Source organism: Camponotus vicinus, unplaced genomic scaffold (assembly GCF_025532165.1).
Source record: "Camponotus vicinus isolate PSW18456_S1 unplaced genomic scaffold, iyCamVici1.0 SCAF_5, whole genome shotgun sequence".
In the NCBI taxonomy this organism is placed as follows: domain Eukaryota; kingdom Metazoa; phylum Arthropoda; class Insecta; order Hymenoptera; family Formicidae; genus Camponotus; species Camponotus vicinus.
Genome location: NW_028141977.1, coordinates 18,690,293 through 18,707,944, shown reverse-complemented (window position 1 = coordinate 18,707,944; position 17,652 = coordinate 18,690,293). Strand labels below are relative to the sequence as shown.

General features: G+C 27.4%; 1 protein-coding gene across 1 annotated transcript in view; it reads left to right on the top strand.

Annotated features, from left to right (window-relative positions):
- Positions 1 to 17,652, top strand: part of Picot (putative inorganic phosphate cotransporter protein picot) — a 51,573-nt gene that overhangs the window by 6,898 nt on the left and 27,023 nt on the right. Inside the window, exon 2 of the mRNA XM_083101082.1 lies at positions 5,964 to 6,355. Within this exon, the coding sequence (XP_082957208.1) occupies positions 6,268 to 6,355 (88 nt within the window). The 5' untranslated portion in view covers positions 5,964 to 6,267. The remainder of the gene's footprint in view (positions 1 to 5,963; positions 6,356 to 17,652) is intronic.

The window sequence follows — 17,652 nt, the reverse complement described above, 5'->3', positions numbered from 1 at the left end:
ATTGGCAGGACCGTTTGATATATTTAGTTTAGAGATTGTTTTTTCTTAATAAATTTTTTAAATAAATAGTCGCTTTTTTATATACACATTACGAAAGGATAATTTTAATCGGATCGTAAATTTATCGGCATCGAAAAAATTCTGTATTTACCGGGTATTTATTGGTCGCTTATCGATTTTATTAAAACATTCATTCTTTCTTCTCTCTCCAGAATTTAAAATTATTATTATACATATATTAAATACGTGCATTAATTCTATATCGAAATTTTGGTATGATTAATAATTAATCAATTGTGCATATTTATTTCGTTTATTAAATAATCAGTTAATTAATTTTATATTTTTTAAGATATGATTATGTATTCTCTGACTATAAAGACAATTATTTTCTATTTGGAAAAGACAATCGTAAACAAAATTCGGTCTCGCTCACTGGAAAAATATTTCGTTACATATTTACTGAATGATAATTAATAAAATGATTAGATTACAAAGTATGTGTCATATAAATTGTCTAAAGAAGAAACAGGAATCTCATTAGACGTTACACTTTCCCGCCTTTTGAAACGTTGACCCGGTATAATTGCACGCTTTCGCCGCGGAAACTTTTTAGTTCCAGTAAATGATGAACAGAGAATCATTTCCATATAAAACGCGCCGAGACCGTCGTAAATGTAATTGGCGACGATTCAACACGATAAAACACACAAGCGATATCGCGTCGCCGCTGGATTTATTGCATGAGTCATTGAAATAATCGTAACGTTAATGGAAATATATTAACGCGAATTTTTTTTCATAATTCTCTCTTTTTCTCTCTTATTGAAGACTTTAAAATCGGCAATAGAATCGTGGAGTATAAATTATCCGAAATTAAAAGATAATTTATTCGTGTGTGATTTTTAATATTTGATCTTTAATATTTAATTTACGAGATTATATATATATATATAATCTCGTAAATATTATTCTTTCGTAACACTATGCATATAAAAAAGGCTATTTATTAAAAAAATTTATTAAGAAAAATCCAGAAATCATTGTTTCTTTAAAAAATTTTAGTAATCATAATTTACAAATATCAATTAAATATTTATCAATTTCTTTATGAAAGATATTGATTTACATAAAGATACACTCTGCACCGAATATTTTAATTAATAATAATCTTAATTATATATATATATATATATATATATATATATATATATATATATAATTAAGATTATTATTAATTAAAATATTCGGTGCAGAGTGTATCTTTATGTAAATCAATATCTTTCATAAAGAAATTGATAAATATTTAATTGATATTTGTAAATTATGATTACTAAAATTTTTTAAAGAAACAATGATTTCTGGATTTTTCTTAATAAATTTTTTTAATAAATAGCCTTTTTTATATGCATAGTGTTACGAAAGAATAATTTTAATCGGATCGTAATTTTATCAGCATCGCCGAAAAAATTCTGTATTTATCAGATATTTAGTAATCGATTATCAATTTTATTAAAACATTAAGATTAGAAATAAAGCATTTAGTCAATTTTTTCATTACAAATATATCACTCGATTCTCGATTCTCGAGTGAGCATGCCATGTAGTATTAAATCTTTTTATGGCTTGTATGTCATTTGAATTGACAATGTTAAGAACCGGAATAGGCGGAAGTGGAAAGGAATTTATATAACTTGCTATTCAGGAACCGTGCCAGTTTGTCGACCTACGAACGAGGCCGCAGTGATGGGGTCTGTGGGTCAATTCGAAGCCCCTCTCCTTCCCGTTTCGATGACGATGACACGCCGTGAAGCTTCGGGGAGCGCCGCGAGAGTCATCACATAGTGAACAAGTCCTCTGTGCCGGGAATGAGTTACGATTCCGGTGTAGAGACGAGATTTACCGTGCGAATTTCTGTCCGATGATGTAGCGAGTTTTAGCGCGCGATTATCGATTTTCTGCGGAACCGGTGACGTTAAAATCGGTGATTTTCTGTAAACGCTCTTTGGCACGTTTTGCGCACTTCAGAGAAATACTTGACAGATTATTAACATATTTGTTTCGATGATTTACTTTTTCTGAGACTTTTCTTTGTTGCATTTGCGAATACTTTCTGACTTGTATGATTACCTGAAACTGTAATGAATTAAACAAAAAATAGGCGGTTCCATTTAAAAAATTGAGGGTGATCTTCACGTGACCTTCAAGTAACTATTTAAGGTCAAATTAATGACACCATCTTATGTCTCCTTTAAAATCATATAACTTTTGTCTGAAACATTTTTTCGTATCTCGCATATTTTTCAAAATATTTGCCTGTTAAGATTAAAATGAATCACCCTGTATATTTGCAGCGTAGTCATAATAATAAATAATACAACAATGATATAACATAATGTGAGAGAAATAATCTTCTGCGTAACCACATAATTATGATTATATAGTATTTCTGTAATCATAGAAGTTTATATATTTACTGCGTAGCCAAGAATGATTGTAGAAATATCATATAATCATAATTATATGGCTACGCAGAAGATTATTTCTCTCATTATGTTATACATATTATTTATTATTATGACTTTGCTGTGAATAAAAGTAATTATTATTAATAATAGAAAGAGAGAAAAGCTTACCTGTTTAAGAACATTTTCTTCAGATATATCCATATTATCCATGTTTATTTAAACTTTTTTCAATAACTTTACAATTTTTCACAATAATTTATTATCAATAATCAACAATAATAATTTGACATGTAGGCTTATGTCAATTATTATTACCGCCATTACTTCGAGATGTCTCCAACTATATTTTCCTATACGGATGCTTAGAACGAATCTTATTGGTGAATCATTTTTGCTTCTTAGATTCACTCGCAGCCAATGAGAGCACGTATAGACGAAATAATATTGTTTTTCCGCTTTTTATTAATAGAATAAAGAATGATAATTATATGTTCCAAACCATCCTTGGTTAATAAAAAATTGATGTGCAAAAGATGACACCGAATTATATTATTGTTATCGAGAAAAGCGGTAAACAACCGATTTGAGCTCGGTGAAACGCATACTCCCTCCGTCTTTTGCCAACCGTAGGTTGGGGCAGCAGTCGGGAGTAAAAATGATATAGAAAGAAAATAAGAATTTTATTTCGAAATTTTTACTCACTAAAAAATAGAAATTTATATCTATCATATCGATCTGTCATTCTTGTCTGACATATTAGATTTTTTAAGAGATTTTCGATAAGTATTAATCATAATCTTGATACCGTTTCAGTTAAATTCTCAGAATATATTTATGATGTATTTGTCAAACAGTACAATGTTTACAGAAATTAACAGAATTACAATAATGTTAACTTCGTTTTTTATTTATATATAAATTTAATTGATACAAATAACAATGATTGTATATCAACTTTTGTATATCAAATTATGTAGGATTAATCACAATTATTACTATCACAAAGTCAATGATTTCGGTTTATCAATCCTATTTGCAGTCAACAATCAATAAGCAGTAATTTTTTTACGTCTGTGAATGTTTGTCATTTATTTGAAAAAAAATGGTAAAAGCATACAATCAACAGAAATAATAAAATATTCTAATAATTTTTTGGACAAATAATTGCGAAGTAAATTTTTTAAAATTTCTCGATCAGTCAACCTTGGCACTACAAGTAGATTTGGCAATGTATGCGATGTTAGTATAAGCTCGCTAATATCGATCGTGACTAGTAAAGTGATTACTATTATTTTTTCAAGTATAACTGAACGCGGCTTGTCTTGCATACTTCTTCATTGTTCGTTAGGAATACATAGTGAACGAGTCCTCTGTGCCGGGAATGAGTTTCTTTGTGGGGAATTGTTCTTTGCTTTACCGCACGGTGGTTTACATATTAATTTTTCTCTCGAGACGGCTCGCATAGTTTTAACCAATATTTTAAGAAAAATATTGGTAATAAAATTATTGGAGAAATTACAATATTTAATAATCTTCTTTTAACATTGTGCGTTATATGTGTATATTTTTTTTAATTTTTTTAAATTTTCTAATACCTTTTATTTTTAATAAGAATTTAGTTAAAGGCGCAATCAGCTTAATTATATAAATAACATTATATCTATTTTAGATTATTATTTAGAATATTTTTCGAGATATTCCTGTCTTGCTATTATACAAACTGGCTTTAAGCCATAAAATATTTTTGCAGGAACAATTGCGCTGTGTTGGCAGACGTATTAGTCTTATCTTAAAGAAACGTGAAGCTTTTTATATCGAAATTAATTCAGTGATAACCAATCAAGCACTCGATCGTTTCAACTTACATTCCTGCTTCTGAGAAATATTGTTTATTTAATTTGAAGTGGATATTTTCTGTCAAATGGATATTTGATCAGTTTACATTTGAACTATATGCGTTATCTTTAGTGTTTCGATTCGATTTTAAATATAATATATAATCAAATTTTTTATTTACTTTATTATTATGTCGATAGTCGCGCTGATACGAGATTTCATGGATATTTTTGAACATTAGAGCTACTCGTTCTTCTTCTCGAAGTTTTATATATACGTGAAAGCATCAATTAAAGCGTTCAATTAATAGAACAGATAATGGGACGATATTGCTGACGCATGTACGACATTTATTTATATTTCTTTTTATCTAAGAACACGGTGTAATAATCTGCAATAATTTTTTGCGGTTACGTGCTTGATACGTACTTAAACTTTTTTAATTTTATAACTTGCTGATAATTAAATTAGTTATCAATATATATATGTGTATATATATATATATATATATTCTTGAACTATATATATTTTTTTTATATTTTTGAATCGATTGATTTAAATTAAAAAGTATGATTTTAATAAAATAAATTATTAATAAAACATTATTATTATAATTTATTTTATTAATATTTAATAAATATTTAGTAAATATTTATTTTATTAATTTTTAATTTTTAATTTTAATAAATTATATACTATTTATATATTTATTCTTATTTACTCAAATAGAACAGTTTATATTTTAAAGATTATTAAAGAACTATTATAGAGATTTATTATTTTGTAATATATTAAATGAATATTATTCTTTTTCACAATTTTATAATCTTGAAATGTACGCGCGCACATGAATTCTCTAACAGAGATTAAGATTCTTATGAAATAAAGACCTCTACAAATTAATCGGATATGTACAAAGTATATTATCTATTTATGATAATCTATTTTTTTTTTCCTGATTTACTCGGAAATGCACAAAATTTTATTAGATTATAATTGAAAAATAATTCTTAAATTACGAACGATTATAAATAAAATTTTCGAGATTGAAATTTAAAAAATACAAAATTATATAAATATATGAAATTTAATATTTTATTTTTAGTGGATTTTAGATAGATTTCTAATTTGAAAATTAATTATCAAGAATATTTTATACATATATGTTACAAATTTAAAATTTGTGTGACAAGAAAAAGAGAGTTATGAAATTTTAACAGAGAAAAATTTAACATAGATATAGGTATTGTTATATAGATTAATAAGACATTTTAATGAAAAAGAAAGATTTCTTAAAAATGAATAATCAAAGAATTATTAAAGATTGATTTATAGGAATATAAGAAGGAAAAACATAATTTTTTTAAATTAAAAATATTATAAATATATATTAAAATACAAAATATAAAATTTTTCTCGATAAAAATTCAATTTCGCATCGTTCAAAGATCCACAAATAAATAAAATGATAACAGCTCCTGTCTGCACATTGTCTCCGTATCTTGTACTGCATATTGATTTAAAATCTGAAACTTTCGAAGTATTTCTTCGTGTATCATTGACGTAAATTATTTAAGAAAAAAAATCACATTTTCCAAGTACGGATTGTTCTTTCCAGAAATTTCACCGCATTTTCTTTCTTTTCTCTTAATCATGTAGATACAGACAGGTGCGGGAATTCGGGAAAAACGCACCTGCGTGGGAAAGAAGGGGTGCCGCACCGGTGGGGTCTCGCTTCGTGATCTAATTGGCCGAGGTACGCGAGGTGTTCGCCTCTAAGTGTTGCGAGTTCGACCGTGTTTGTGACAGTGGCAGAGTGACCGTCACGCTGTGTACTGTACACGCGATACGAGACCTCGACGTCGATTTTCCGGACGAGAGCCGCTTCATCTCGGAGATACTTCGAGAGCCGAAGGATTCTTTTTTCTGCCAAGCGATCGCGATCCACGTGAACGACAACAACATGGTCGAGAACGGTATGACCCTGGATCGAAAGAAATCGGAGATTAAGAGACCCGAGGTTTTCAACATTGAGGTCCCGCCTCCAAAAGGTAAGTAAACAAGCGTTTCTTTCTATATGATCGCGAATTAATTTATTACCCGGAGGCGCAACTGAATTTCAAGTAACTTTCCAGACGGATCGAACTCGCAAATAGGGTAAACAAAAAATTAATTAAGTTTAATCTGTAATTCTGTAAGAACGCACGAAGTATGAATATTGTACGCATTTATTTATTACATTCTAATTGTTACAAATAAGAGGATTTTTATGTGTGTGATGCATATCGGAATCTGCGTTTTTGTTGAGATTATGTCGAATTTAATCTCTAAGACTGCCGATTTGTATAGTAAATAGGTTCTGCGTTTCGAAATTTGCTAAAAAAATGTAAACAATAAATAGATATTGCGTGGTACAAAGTGTAAGTTGACTTTCAATGTGTCGTGAATAAGTCTATGTAGAGAGAAATTAAACCAGCATAAAATGACAAGATTATATTTTTTGAAATATGAGTTTGTAGAGATAGAATCTTAATAACTCTCTGCTTCTGGGCATTATAGTATGATTATTTTAGACTAATACGTTCGATTCTTATAAAAAGGCACATTTCTAAATCTTTAAATTAATATGTAAGAAAATTAGGAAAAATAAAGATATCTTGAAAATTTTCAAGGAATTTGTCACAGATTAATTGAACAAATCAAATTATTGGTTTAATATTAATGTGAGAATTTTAAGTATCTTAATAACTTATATTGAGCGTCCGACATTTTTTCGTAATAGAATAAAATCAAAATAAAGACTTTTAAGATATATGTATAATTATAAACATTAAGTAGATTAATATTAATCTAGATACACTTGAAAAGATATTTTAGTTTCAAAAAAAGTCGAAACCAAGTAATAATAAATGCTTGATTCGATATATCATTTCGAATTCATATTAATTTGATCAACATATATTTTAAAAAAACCCTATTAATTTATTTTCTGTATTGTGCGGATATATAGACCGATATTTGCTTCTTTTCAGGAAAACTAATTTTTTTTTAACACTGTCTTACATCTAGAATATAAAACTTATGAGAAATATATTGTCTAATATATATAAAATATATGTAAAGTAAAATTATATATTTAATCCAGATAATTCTATTTATTCCTAATAAATTAGGTAATTTTTAATATAAGGAATTCTAATAATTTCTAATTAATTTGTCACAACCTGTTAGACACAGGCTGCTACATAAGCTACTCTTGTTTTTGAATACAAGGTCAATGTTAGAATAGCTATACTGTTGAAATAGATAATTAACGAGTTCATTAATTCTGTTGAATTTTGCGAGTTATTTAATGCGATCGATCACGAATTATGTGGACTCGGAAGTGATTTCTTCAATTAAAGATTACCACGAGATTACCATTTTTACGATTAAATCCTAGTTATCTACTTCAACTGATAGTGACATATTATTTTATATATCATTTATTATGTCTCAAATATATATTAAATTGCTAAATTTTCAACTAATGCCATACATCACATCATATGATTAGGGTTCATAGAAATAAATGAAAGTGTGCATGTGTGTTTCTGAAATATATTTATCAAAATTTATTGTCTATTTAAGTTTATTGTTACATAATCGATTTTTATTTTTTCTGTTTTTCATAATCGCCAAATTATTTAATTGTTTTTCGATAGGTCCATGAAATAACATTTACAATAATCTAAATTTTCTAAGCAAGAATTGATTAGATAACTAAAACTAATTTTTTTCTCTTCAAATACAACTTTACTCTTAACACTTAAATTAATTTTGACTCCATCAAAATTTTATCTTAAGGTAAATGTTGGTTAACGGCTGTGTCAAATAACGGTATCAGCATTATCTGTCTAGATTTTCTCTTTAAGAATCAATCTCGTTAAAATGAAAGTTGGAGATGAAGCTTCGAAAGGAAGAGTAGCACATAGAGTAGCACCTGCATATTTTTTTTATATCTTATGTACTTTTATATCTAGATTTCACGATAAATTAAAACGAAAAATTAAAAAGTGTGCAAAAAAGCATATCTTTTTCGATGCAGATTTCACGAGATAATAATCAGCATTTGCAATTAATTGCGAATAATATCGCGAGATATTGCATTTCTCTTTTTTAAAACAAACGAAACTTATGATACAATCTGGTTTGCGCTCATTACAACACGACCGGTATGGCGTTTACATAAGTCGGTCGATGCGAATCACTTTGTTCGATTCGCGCATAACTAATCCGGAAGTGATGGGATCACGTGACGGCATTCTCCGTGGCTGATGGGATTGCCTATAATGACAGTTAAAGCCGGCTCACTGGCGGTTTTACGTAAGATAATTACCAGGGATTCCAATTAACTCACTTTCATTACATAGCTCTCGAATCTCACGTTGTTTGTGGCTTTCAGTGAAATGTGACCCCCTCTTTTTACGCAATTCTAATTGTGTCGTGTATTCTCTCGTCGAAATGTATATCGTGGACTCGACAATGAAATCACGAGTAGGCAATGCAATGAGCTTAGACGGAGATAACAATGAAGTCGAACATTGCGTGAGGTAGTAGATATAAATTTTCTTATCGAGATTTTATCGACATTTATTTCAATTTTTTGGATATTAATTGTGTTTTTTATTTTGTAGCAAGAAAAATTTATTTGTTCTTAAAATAATAAAATTTCATTATGTTTGTATTGAAGTTTTTATTATATGAAGATTAACTTTCTACAGTTCGCAGTAATTTCTTAAAATTTAGATCGAGACCCACTTTATTGATAATTACGTGAAAGTCTTTCTTATTTATGATCAAAACTTCTAATTGTAAAAATATTTAATTTTGTCTAACGAGTAATGAAGAACAATACATATTTTTACAAAATATTTTCCTGATTAATGCAGCTTTGTGGACGTTCTTTTGTACTTTTCTCATTTCTAATGAGAAAAATACAGAAGTGGAAGCCGTAACGAACGGTGAAGAATAGCGTAACGCTTAGAAATCGTAATTGAAACACGGACAAAATTAAAAATATCAGGATACAAGATCGAGATTCACTTGAAATAATAACAAAGTCGATGTAGATGCTTTTATTTTCTATATTTTTCACAATCCACTAAATTGTGACACTGAGATCTTCGAAATCTCTTAAAATTTATTTTTATTTTTTTCTTCTTTCCATTCTCGCACCTTAAGATAATTTTCGATTTCCTTTTCCCTCTTGTTTCAACGAGCAAAAAATATTCAAGATTATCTTAAGAATCCACACACGTCAACATATATTTTGAATTCTGTCCGAATTTATTTTCTATACGATCGCTATCAGTCACGATTAAATGTTATATATCCCAACATGCATTATGATATAAAATTTATTGAAAATTTACGATGATATTAATTTGAGGAAAAATAATTCTTAATCTTCGATTAATCAATTATTAGATTAGATTTCACACGTTATACCTCTCTTATCTTTGATTATTCTTTTTATATTTTTTATTTTTTTTAGTTCGAAGTTCGAATCGATTTATTAATGCTTCTTTTGTTTTTATTTCTTCGTGAACCTACCTTAGTAAAGACAAAATGAGTGTTAACTGGTATTATTGAGAATAGCCATGTTCGTGCACGAAGATCGCTCCTCAATGAAAACAAGTGGAACGACTGTGTGAATTGGAAAGTGGTTAAAAAACGCGACAACCGTTTAATCTGTTGCAAATCAAGTTAATTTCGCGTCTTCCGGTCGAATCCTTTAATATCAAATAGACGTTGAACATACGCGTGTATTGAAGCAGCGTTTTTGAAATTAATTTGAATTGAATCTAATTATAAGCGATTTAACATGCTTGAATTACGTTCATCGCTAATCTAATCCATTAATATTCTAGACAACAAGTACAAGGTTTTCTCATTAGCAAATAATGATGTAGCGATTTATTAATCTTAAAAATAATACTTGTCAGAGACTCTTTAATTTTTATTAAAATCACGCAGTTAAAGGTGAAAAGAATAAAAAATATCGATTGGATTCCAAGAATAATATTCTGAATTATAAAAAAGATTAACTTGGCATGTTGAAAAACTTGAGACATTAATTTAATAAATGATATTTACGCCAATATAAGATGTGAGATTGATGATGTTTTTATATAAAAATATCACTTTTTAAATATTTAATCTAAAATTTAATTTCCGCTTTTTCATTACACTGAATATATCTTACAAATGCAACGCTAATATGTAAACATTGCATTTGTTTTGTAGTGACAGGAATATGTGTCTTTTTGAAAAATTCTATGCAGCATATTTATATGTGTAATAATTTAGTAAATGAATCAGTCATTGTTATAGCATACTACACGCATGCCATGTGAAATAAATGAAGGTCTCGAATTCGTCACCACATATTTTCGCATCTGCTAACTAAACTCTTTAATATGTATCTGTAGTATCTTGGAAAAACTTCCTAGCCAACATAGATTATACATCAAATCTTTTGTGTGTTATACTCGCCAAGTGATTACAAGATGCATACCAATTATTTACTTAATTATTCGTTATGACATAAATCTATATAAGATTATGTAATGCTTACATTGCATCGTTTTGTTTGTTTCTGCAAATTGGTAAGATAATCAAGATTTAATTGTTAAGGTATTTCTGCAAACAATACTTGAAATAAAGTCGGAAATAAAAACTTTTCTCGATAAATTGATGCATTTTACGATATACGATAAATTGTACTTAAAAATATAGTTTTAATTGCCAAATAAAAGACGCGTTTTAAAAGTTACATCCATTATCGAATGACTTTTTGTAAAATTTTTAAAAAATTATGCTAAATCATATTAAATCAATATTATTATTTAACATTATTTATTTTAAGTTATTAAATTTTATGATGTAACATGTAATGCCGTATAACATGTAACTGCATAAATTGTAACTGTTTTCATCTTCTGTCTTTTATAAACTTTAAATATCTCGTAAATATCTCATAACAATCTCTTGCCATTCAACTTAATGTCTCCTTTTACATTCTGAACCTTGAGAACAAATAGGAATATTAATAGGAATGTTAATGTATGCTCAGTCATATCTGTTTCTATGAATAAAGATGTTTATTTATTGCAGTCAAGTCGTCTAAAAATTTCAAAGTTTCAATTCTCTTTTTTTTACATATTTACAAGGTATGAAAATTTATCTAACCCAGAGCATTTTGTTTTTGATGAAATCTCTTTCTCACAATCCCATTCTTCCAATTTCATTTGAAAATTCTTTAAAAGCATAATTTAAATTTGTGCTAGAAGTATATTTAGATTAGTTTAGAAGTATATTCCTTAGAAATATAATAAATTTATAGAGAGAGAGAGAGAGAGAGAGTATGTGTGTTATATGTTAATATTTTATATTTTATAATAGTTAATATATATCACAATTTATTAATATGTGAAATTTTTGAATTTTTCGTAAAAATAGTTCCAAAATTCTTTTTGATGTGTGCGAAAATTCTTAGAGATATAAAGAATTCATAAAAAAAAAACGGGAATTGAATTGACAGTTAAAAATTATTTATTCTTATATTATATATTTTTTTCCTTTACAATTAATATCCTTTTTTCCCATTACAATTTAAAGGCTATCTCTCTCTCTGTTTTTTTATATTATTATATTTAGCAAGTCTTCTTTTTTTTAGCAATTCATGTTAGAGAATTTATTTTGTACCTGCGAGTTGTTTCTTAATTATAAATTCATGGAAAGAGATTTCTCAACTGCAATCTCTCATGAGACTGTACGAATATATTTTTAACTGGACGAATATATTTTTATTTTCGTTAAGGCATGTTACCGCCTATTAGTTTATAGCATTATATCAGCACTTTTTGTTTTTATCAAAACGACATTTAGATAGGATCTCACTATAGAAGTTTATCTGTGTTTTTATTATCATATAATCAGTTTTACTTACATAAGCAATTTAAAATTGAGTACGTAGGCGGATCTCGTGCTTTTCTAATCGCGTGCATCATGTCGGTTTTGATTGCGATTCTCTTATAAGTTTATTAATTTTCTTAATGGGTTGACTAATAAATTACGATTCTGCTAATTATATGAATTATTATGAACTCGAAGGAGATAATTTTTAGTAATTTTTAATCGAAATTATAGCTTTACTATCAAGAAAGAAGAGTAAAATTACTTTAAATATATTTTAAATGATTTTTAAAATCATTTAAACTGTGTTACATCATCTACATTCGTGCAATTTTATTATATTAAAATATATTGAATATATATACATTAATATTTTTTTGCTGAGATTATGAACAGAAGAAATGAAAAAATACCAACGTTTGCATCAGATCGATTATTGTTTTTTGTTGCAACATAAATAATGCATGGATACATAGTTTTCTATGCTAACGTTACATATCCATAAATTAACGGAATGATTAAAGTGAGATCAAGTTTATTAATAAAATCGAAACGTGTTCAATTAGTTTGAAATATATAAGGAATTTAGAATCCGTGAATATTTAATTATATAAATTCGCAATAAAATTTGCGAGTATTATACGGAATTGTATTGCATTGTTTCTCACTAATTTTCATAAAGATTACGTGTTTTCATTAATATTACATTTCTCTCAAAGTTCTCACGTTCTACTAATGCATTTTACATCGATACTGGAAATAATGCATTTTTTATCGTCAAGTGCACTTCTACTATAGTTAATTAATTGATTACGTTCACGTCATAACAATTAATTATAGCGATAATAAAATAATAAATGCTTTGTCATTCCATCTACCACTTCATATGGCATTTTTTGTTTCTTGTTATCAAATTAAATGATAGTTTGACCGATCGACTCAATCATTTGCTATATATAATAATTTTAATCGATTTTAAAATAAAATATTTATATACGCTTAGAAAATTTTTTGAGAAACTGAAATATGAAAAAGGCTTTTCGAATATAAAATATTTATTTAGGATAAGAATAAATTATGTATGTATATGTATGTATATTATTATAATTAATTGCCGATTAATTACAAAATACAAATGAAAGTTATAATTGATCATGAATTTATTAGAGATTCAAATAGAATTAATATAATCAATTGATGCTGATATGATACTGTTATAAAATACTGTTGATAAAATAATATATTGATAATTAATTGTGTATTCTTTAAGATATGAATTGATTCGTTAAATTTGATTACAAAATTACGGCTATTTCTAACTTCGGGAACATTTCAACGCGATGATTAAACATACTTGACATTTGAGTTGCGGTGCTCGAATATCAAACCTTGATTGATAATAGGGAAGGTGTCGCTGACACATTTATCTCCTTCGCACTAATTACGCATATAACGAGCTTATAGTAAATAACATATAATTATTACGCACTGGTAGAATTTTATCGAACCGAGTGATACCAGTAGTACGGCTTATATAATTAATTACAATTAATGACGCGAGCATAGCAACCGATCCCAATGATAACTTTAACATTGGGCTAGTTACTATGTTTTTTTTGCGCACTTGGAGAATATTATATTATAACGCGAAATAGTTCTACGACGTAGTATCACCAGTGACTCAATATACAAATTATAGTGTGGAAGAAGCTATGTGTAATTATCACTATATTTTACCACTGACAAGGATCATTATACTATACTTAATGTTTGTTTTATAGTTGTTGCTGATAAAAAAATAGTTATAATTATCATAAATATATAATTATTTTTAATGGCAACTTTTAAAGTTATATAGCAATATTTAAAGTTATTATCACTACGTACAAGGTTATTATCATCAACATTATAGTAGTAATAATTAATAAAAAAATAGAAATTTTAACTATAACTTTTTTATTGTGCAATTGCAGTTGGCCCTATTTTCAGTAAGTTTGAACACTCGAAAAAGTTATTATTGTGCGAAGATGTGATAAAGGACTCTTTTTTCAAAGTATGTTAAGTATGCTTGAAATTTTTTCTTGATAATGAAAATATATAAAATACATGATATTTTCTCTTTACAGTTTATGCATAATATGATCAACTTATACAACTTGTTTGCAGGATTATGCACTAAAATATTGAAATTTTTTTAAAGTAAATTTCAAATAAAATTGAGTTAGAAATGATTTATAATTATTTATTTTAATGAGGATTTACAAAAGCCAGTGAGGATTAACAAAAAGCCAATTAATTATTTTCATTTTATAAAAATTATGTTTATTATTAATGATTCTTGTGTTAAATAAAAAAAAATTGAAGATTAAAAATTTACGTCAGAAATTTTCTCTTTAAAATTTCCATTATATTTTAGTAAAATATCCAATGTAAAAATTTAACAAGTCAAACTATTTATTGCATTCTTGACAGACATCAATAGACGTGTAATATAATGTTAAAAGTGGTGGACGCGTTGCGATTGCGCGGTTGAAATTCCCCTTTCAAATTTTTCATTTGCGGTTTATGAATTAATTGTAAATCAACTGCAACTGCATATGATTATGTTAAAAAGATAGAATTAGACAGAGTCTCTAATTTTCGTCCAAGAACTTGGACCTTGGATAAATTGCTGGAAGGATCGCTTACACCTTGCGTCATTGTGAATAATATATGTCGCGCCGTGGCTTTATCAGTAATTCACATTTAATCTGATATTTGCGACGTAAAAAACATCAATTTCGTTGAAATTTTTTTTCCCAGATTTCTCATTACATCAAGCGAGTTTTATCTCGCCGCAAAGCAACCTGAGAAACGATTCGCATGATGTTTGCATTTCTTGCAAAACCGCAAAACGCAATTTTGAAAATTTTTATCGAATTATAATATAAAAGGATGGACATTAGACACTTGAATCAACTAAGCGAAACCACAGGATGTAATTTCGATGATGTAATTTTTTTTATTTAATGCATGAAGTTATAAATATTTCAAGCAATGAGATTTTTTTATCAATGTAAAATCATTAGAAAAATCGATTGATGTAAATTATTTCGTCTAAAAAAAGGAGAAAAAAAATTTCTCTCTTACTTTTAATTTAAAATATTTCCGCGATTACAAAATATTCATGGAATGATTGATATTTTATCTTTTTTTTATGCACTCAATTTAAATTATATATACATAAATCTCGGGATATACAAAAATTCCGGGCATTGGAATCAAATGGCTCTATCTCATCTATACTATAGAATATTATTTGCGTATAATTTTGAACGTTCAAGATGTCGAATTATTATGCGTGATTAATGATTCTTTTCTTAATTTTTAGACTGCCGGCATTTTGTCGTTAAAATAGTGGTTTTTTCCCAAAAATTTTTCTATATAAATAACACATACGCAGAATTTCGAGATTTGTTCAAAGTCACAAAAAAGTGGCTTTCCGGACAGTCTAAAGGTTAATAATGCGCATATTGATGCGTGGTGCTTATAAAATAATTTTTTTCTTCGGCTTTGGCGTAGCATGGTACCATTCGGTTCTGTTACACATTACATTGTGTTTTTCTATTGATCTCTCATCACATTGTATTCAAGATATACCGCATTGCGGCTAATCGTAATTTGATGAATATTCACGATGATTGTGTTAGATAATTTTTCTATTGCTTGTAAATTAATTTACCTATAAAATAAATTATACTGATATACAAGATAATTTAAAATGAATGCCTTGAAACATATTTATCTAGATGAGTCTCATTAAAATCTATACACGTCTATATTTCTATTTCTGTATCATAAATTATTTCTTTGTTGTTATTATTATTATATTTATTATTATTATTATTATTATTATTTTAGCATAATTTATACTTTTCGGCTTTGGCTAGACTTCCGGTTGTATCACTATGCATCTGTTTGTAGCGCATTATTACATATTAATACAAAACAAAACATACCAAACACAAAAACCACCATATCTTCATAAAACTCGCATTAGATCCGTAACTAATGTAGTAGTAAAACTGAACAATTTGCCTTTTTAATTAGAGTAAACTTCTAAATGAATTAGCTAGATATAATATACACATAAACATAATACATAAAACATAAAACACATGAAACGTAAAATATAAATTATAAATTATAAAATATAAAATGCAATACAGCATAAGCTCCAAAACACTAAACTTAGACTATCGAAATCACGTTAAAAAAAATTCTGTAAATCTCCTTAATTGAAGACTGAAAACAAAGTTGAAAATATAATTGCATTAAAACTAAAAATTAACTTAAAATTTCGTCTGTCTGATCTATACTTAAATGAAATTAGAAACTAAAAACTAAAAACTAAAAGTTATCTGCTACTCTAACTAAAAACTTACAAACGAACTAACAAAAACGAAAAACGAAAATAGATGTCTTAATCTGCAACTGTAAATCAACAATTCAGAAATTCCAAGATTAAACGAAAACTTTTACCTCTCTTCTCTCTTCTAATCTTGCACAGCCTATTCTCTCTTTCTTCTTCCATCTTTCTTAATGGTTTCAGTCCCTATCCATCTCTATCTAATCTATCTACATTCCTCTATTCTCCATACTCTTACTCTCTAAAAGTGAATCAGCGTATTATCACTGAAAAACAGTAAATAGTCACTTATTACAGCAGTTATAAGTACAGCACTGTAAATCAGTGATATTTTATTAAAAGAATCAGTTAATAATTTTGACTGTTTCAATCAGTAATATTTCTCAATATTAGTAATATTTCGTTCGTTATTGTCAGTAATATTAAATTACAATTCATCTCTCTACCTGTTTCATATAAACTTAAAAATTTTATTTATATTTACTAAATATTTATTATATTAAAAATTTTATTTTATTTATATATTACATGCATATTGAACTTGTTATTTTAAATAAATAACGAACGAATAATTTTCATTAAGTCGCCAGACATTTATTTGTCCGACTTATAAAGATCGATTTAATATCTGAAGCCTCTCTATTGAGATTGTATCAAAAATTAAATCGAAGTAATACTTCTAATTTTAAATGTCGCTTTTTGCAAACTTTATATAATTCTTATGACTAAAATTAAATACGAGAGAGATAGCGATCATAGCGGTAAACGAACGAACTAGCGATTACTGGTTTTACAGTAAAATTTACTGGTTTTATAGTAAATTTTATTTTAACTGACCATAATCAGTGAGATATAAGATAAAATAACAAAAAAGTAAGCGTTTCCACTGAAGATCAGTAAAATACTCACTGATTCTCAGTGAAATCTTATTTTACTGTGATATTTTCACTGATTCACTTTTAGAGAGTACCCTCCTAAAAA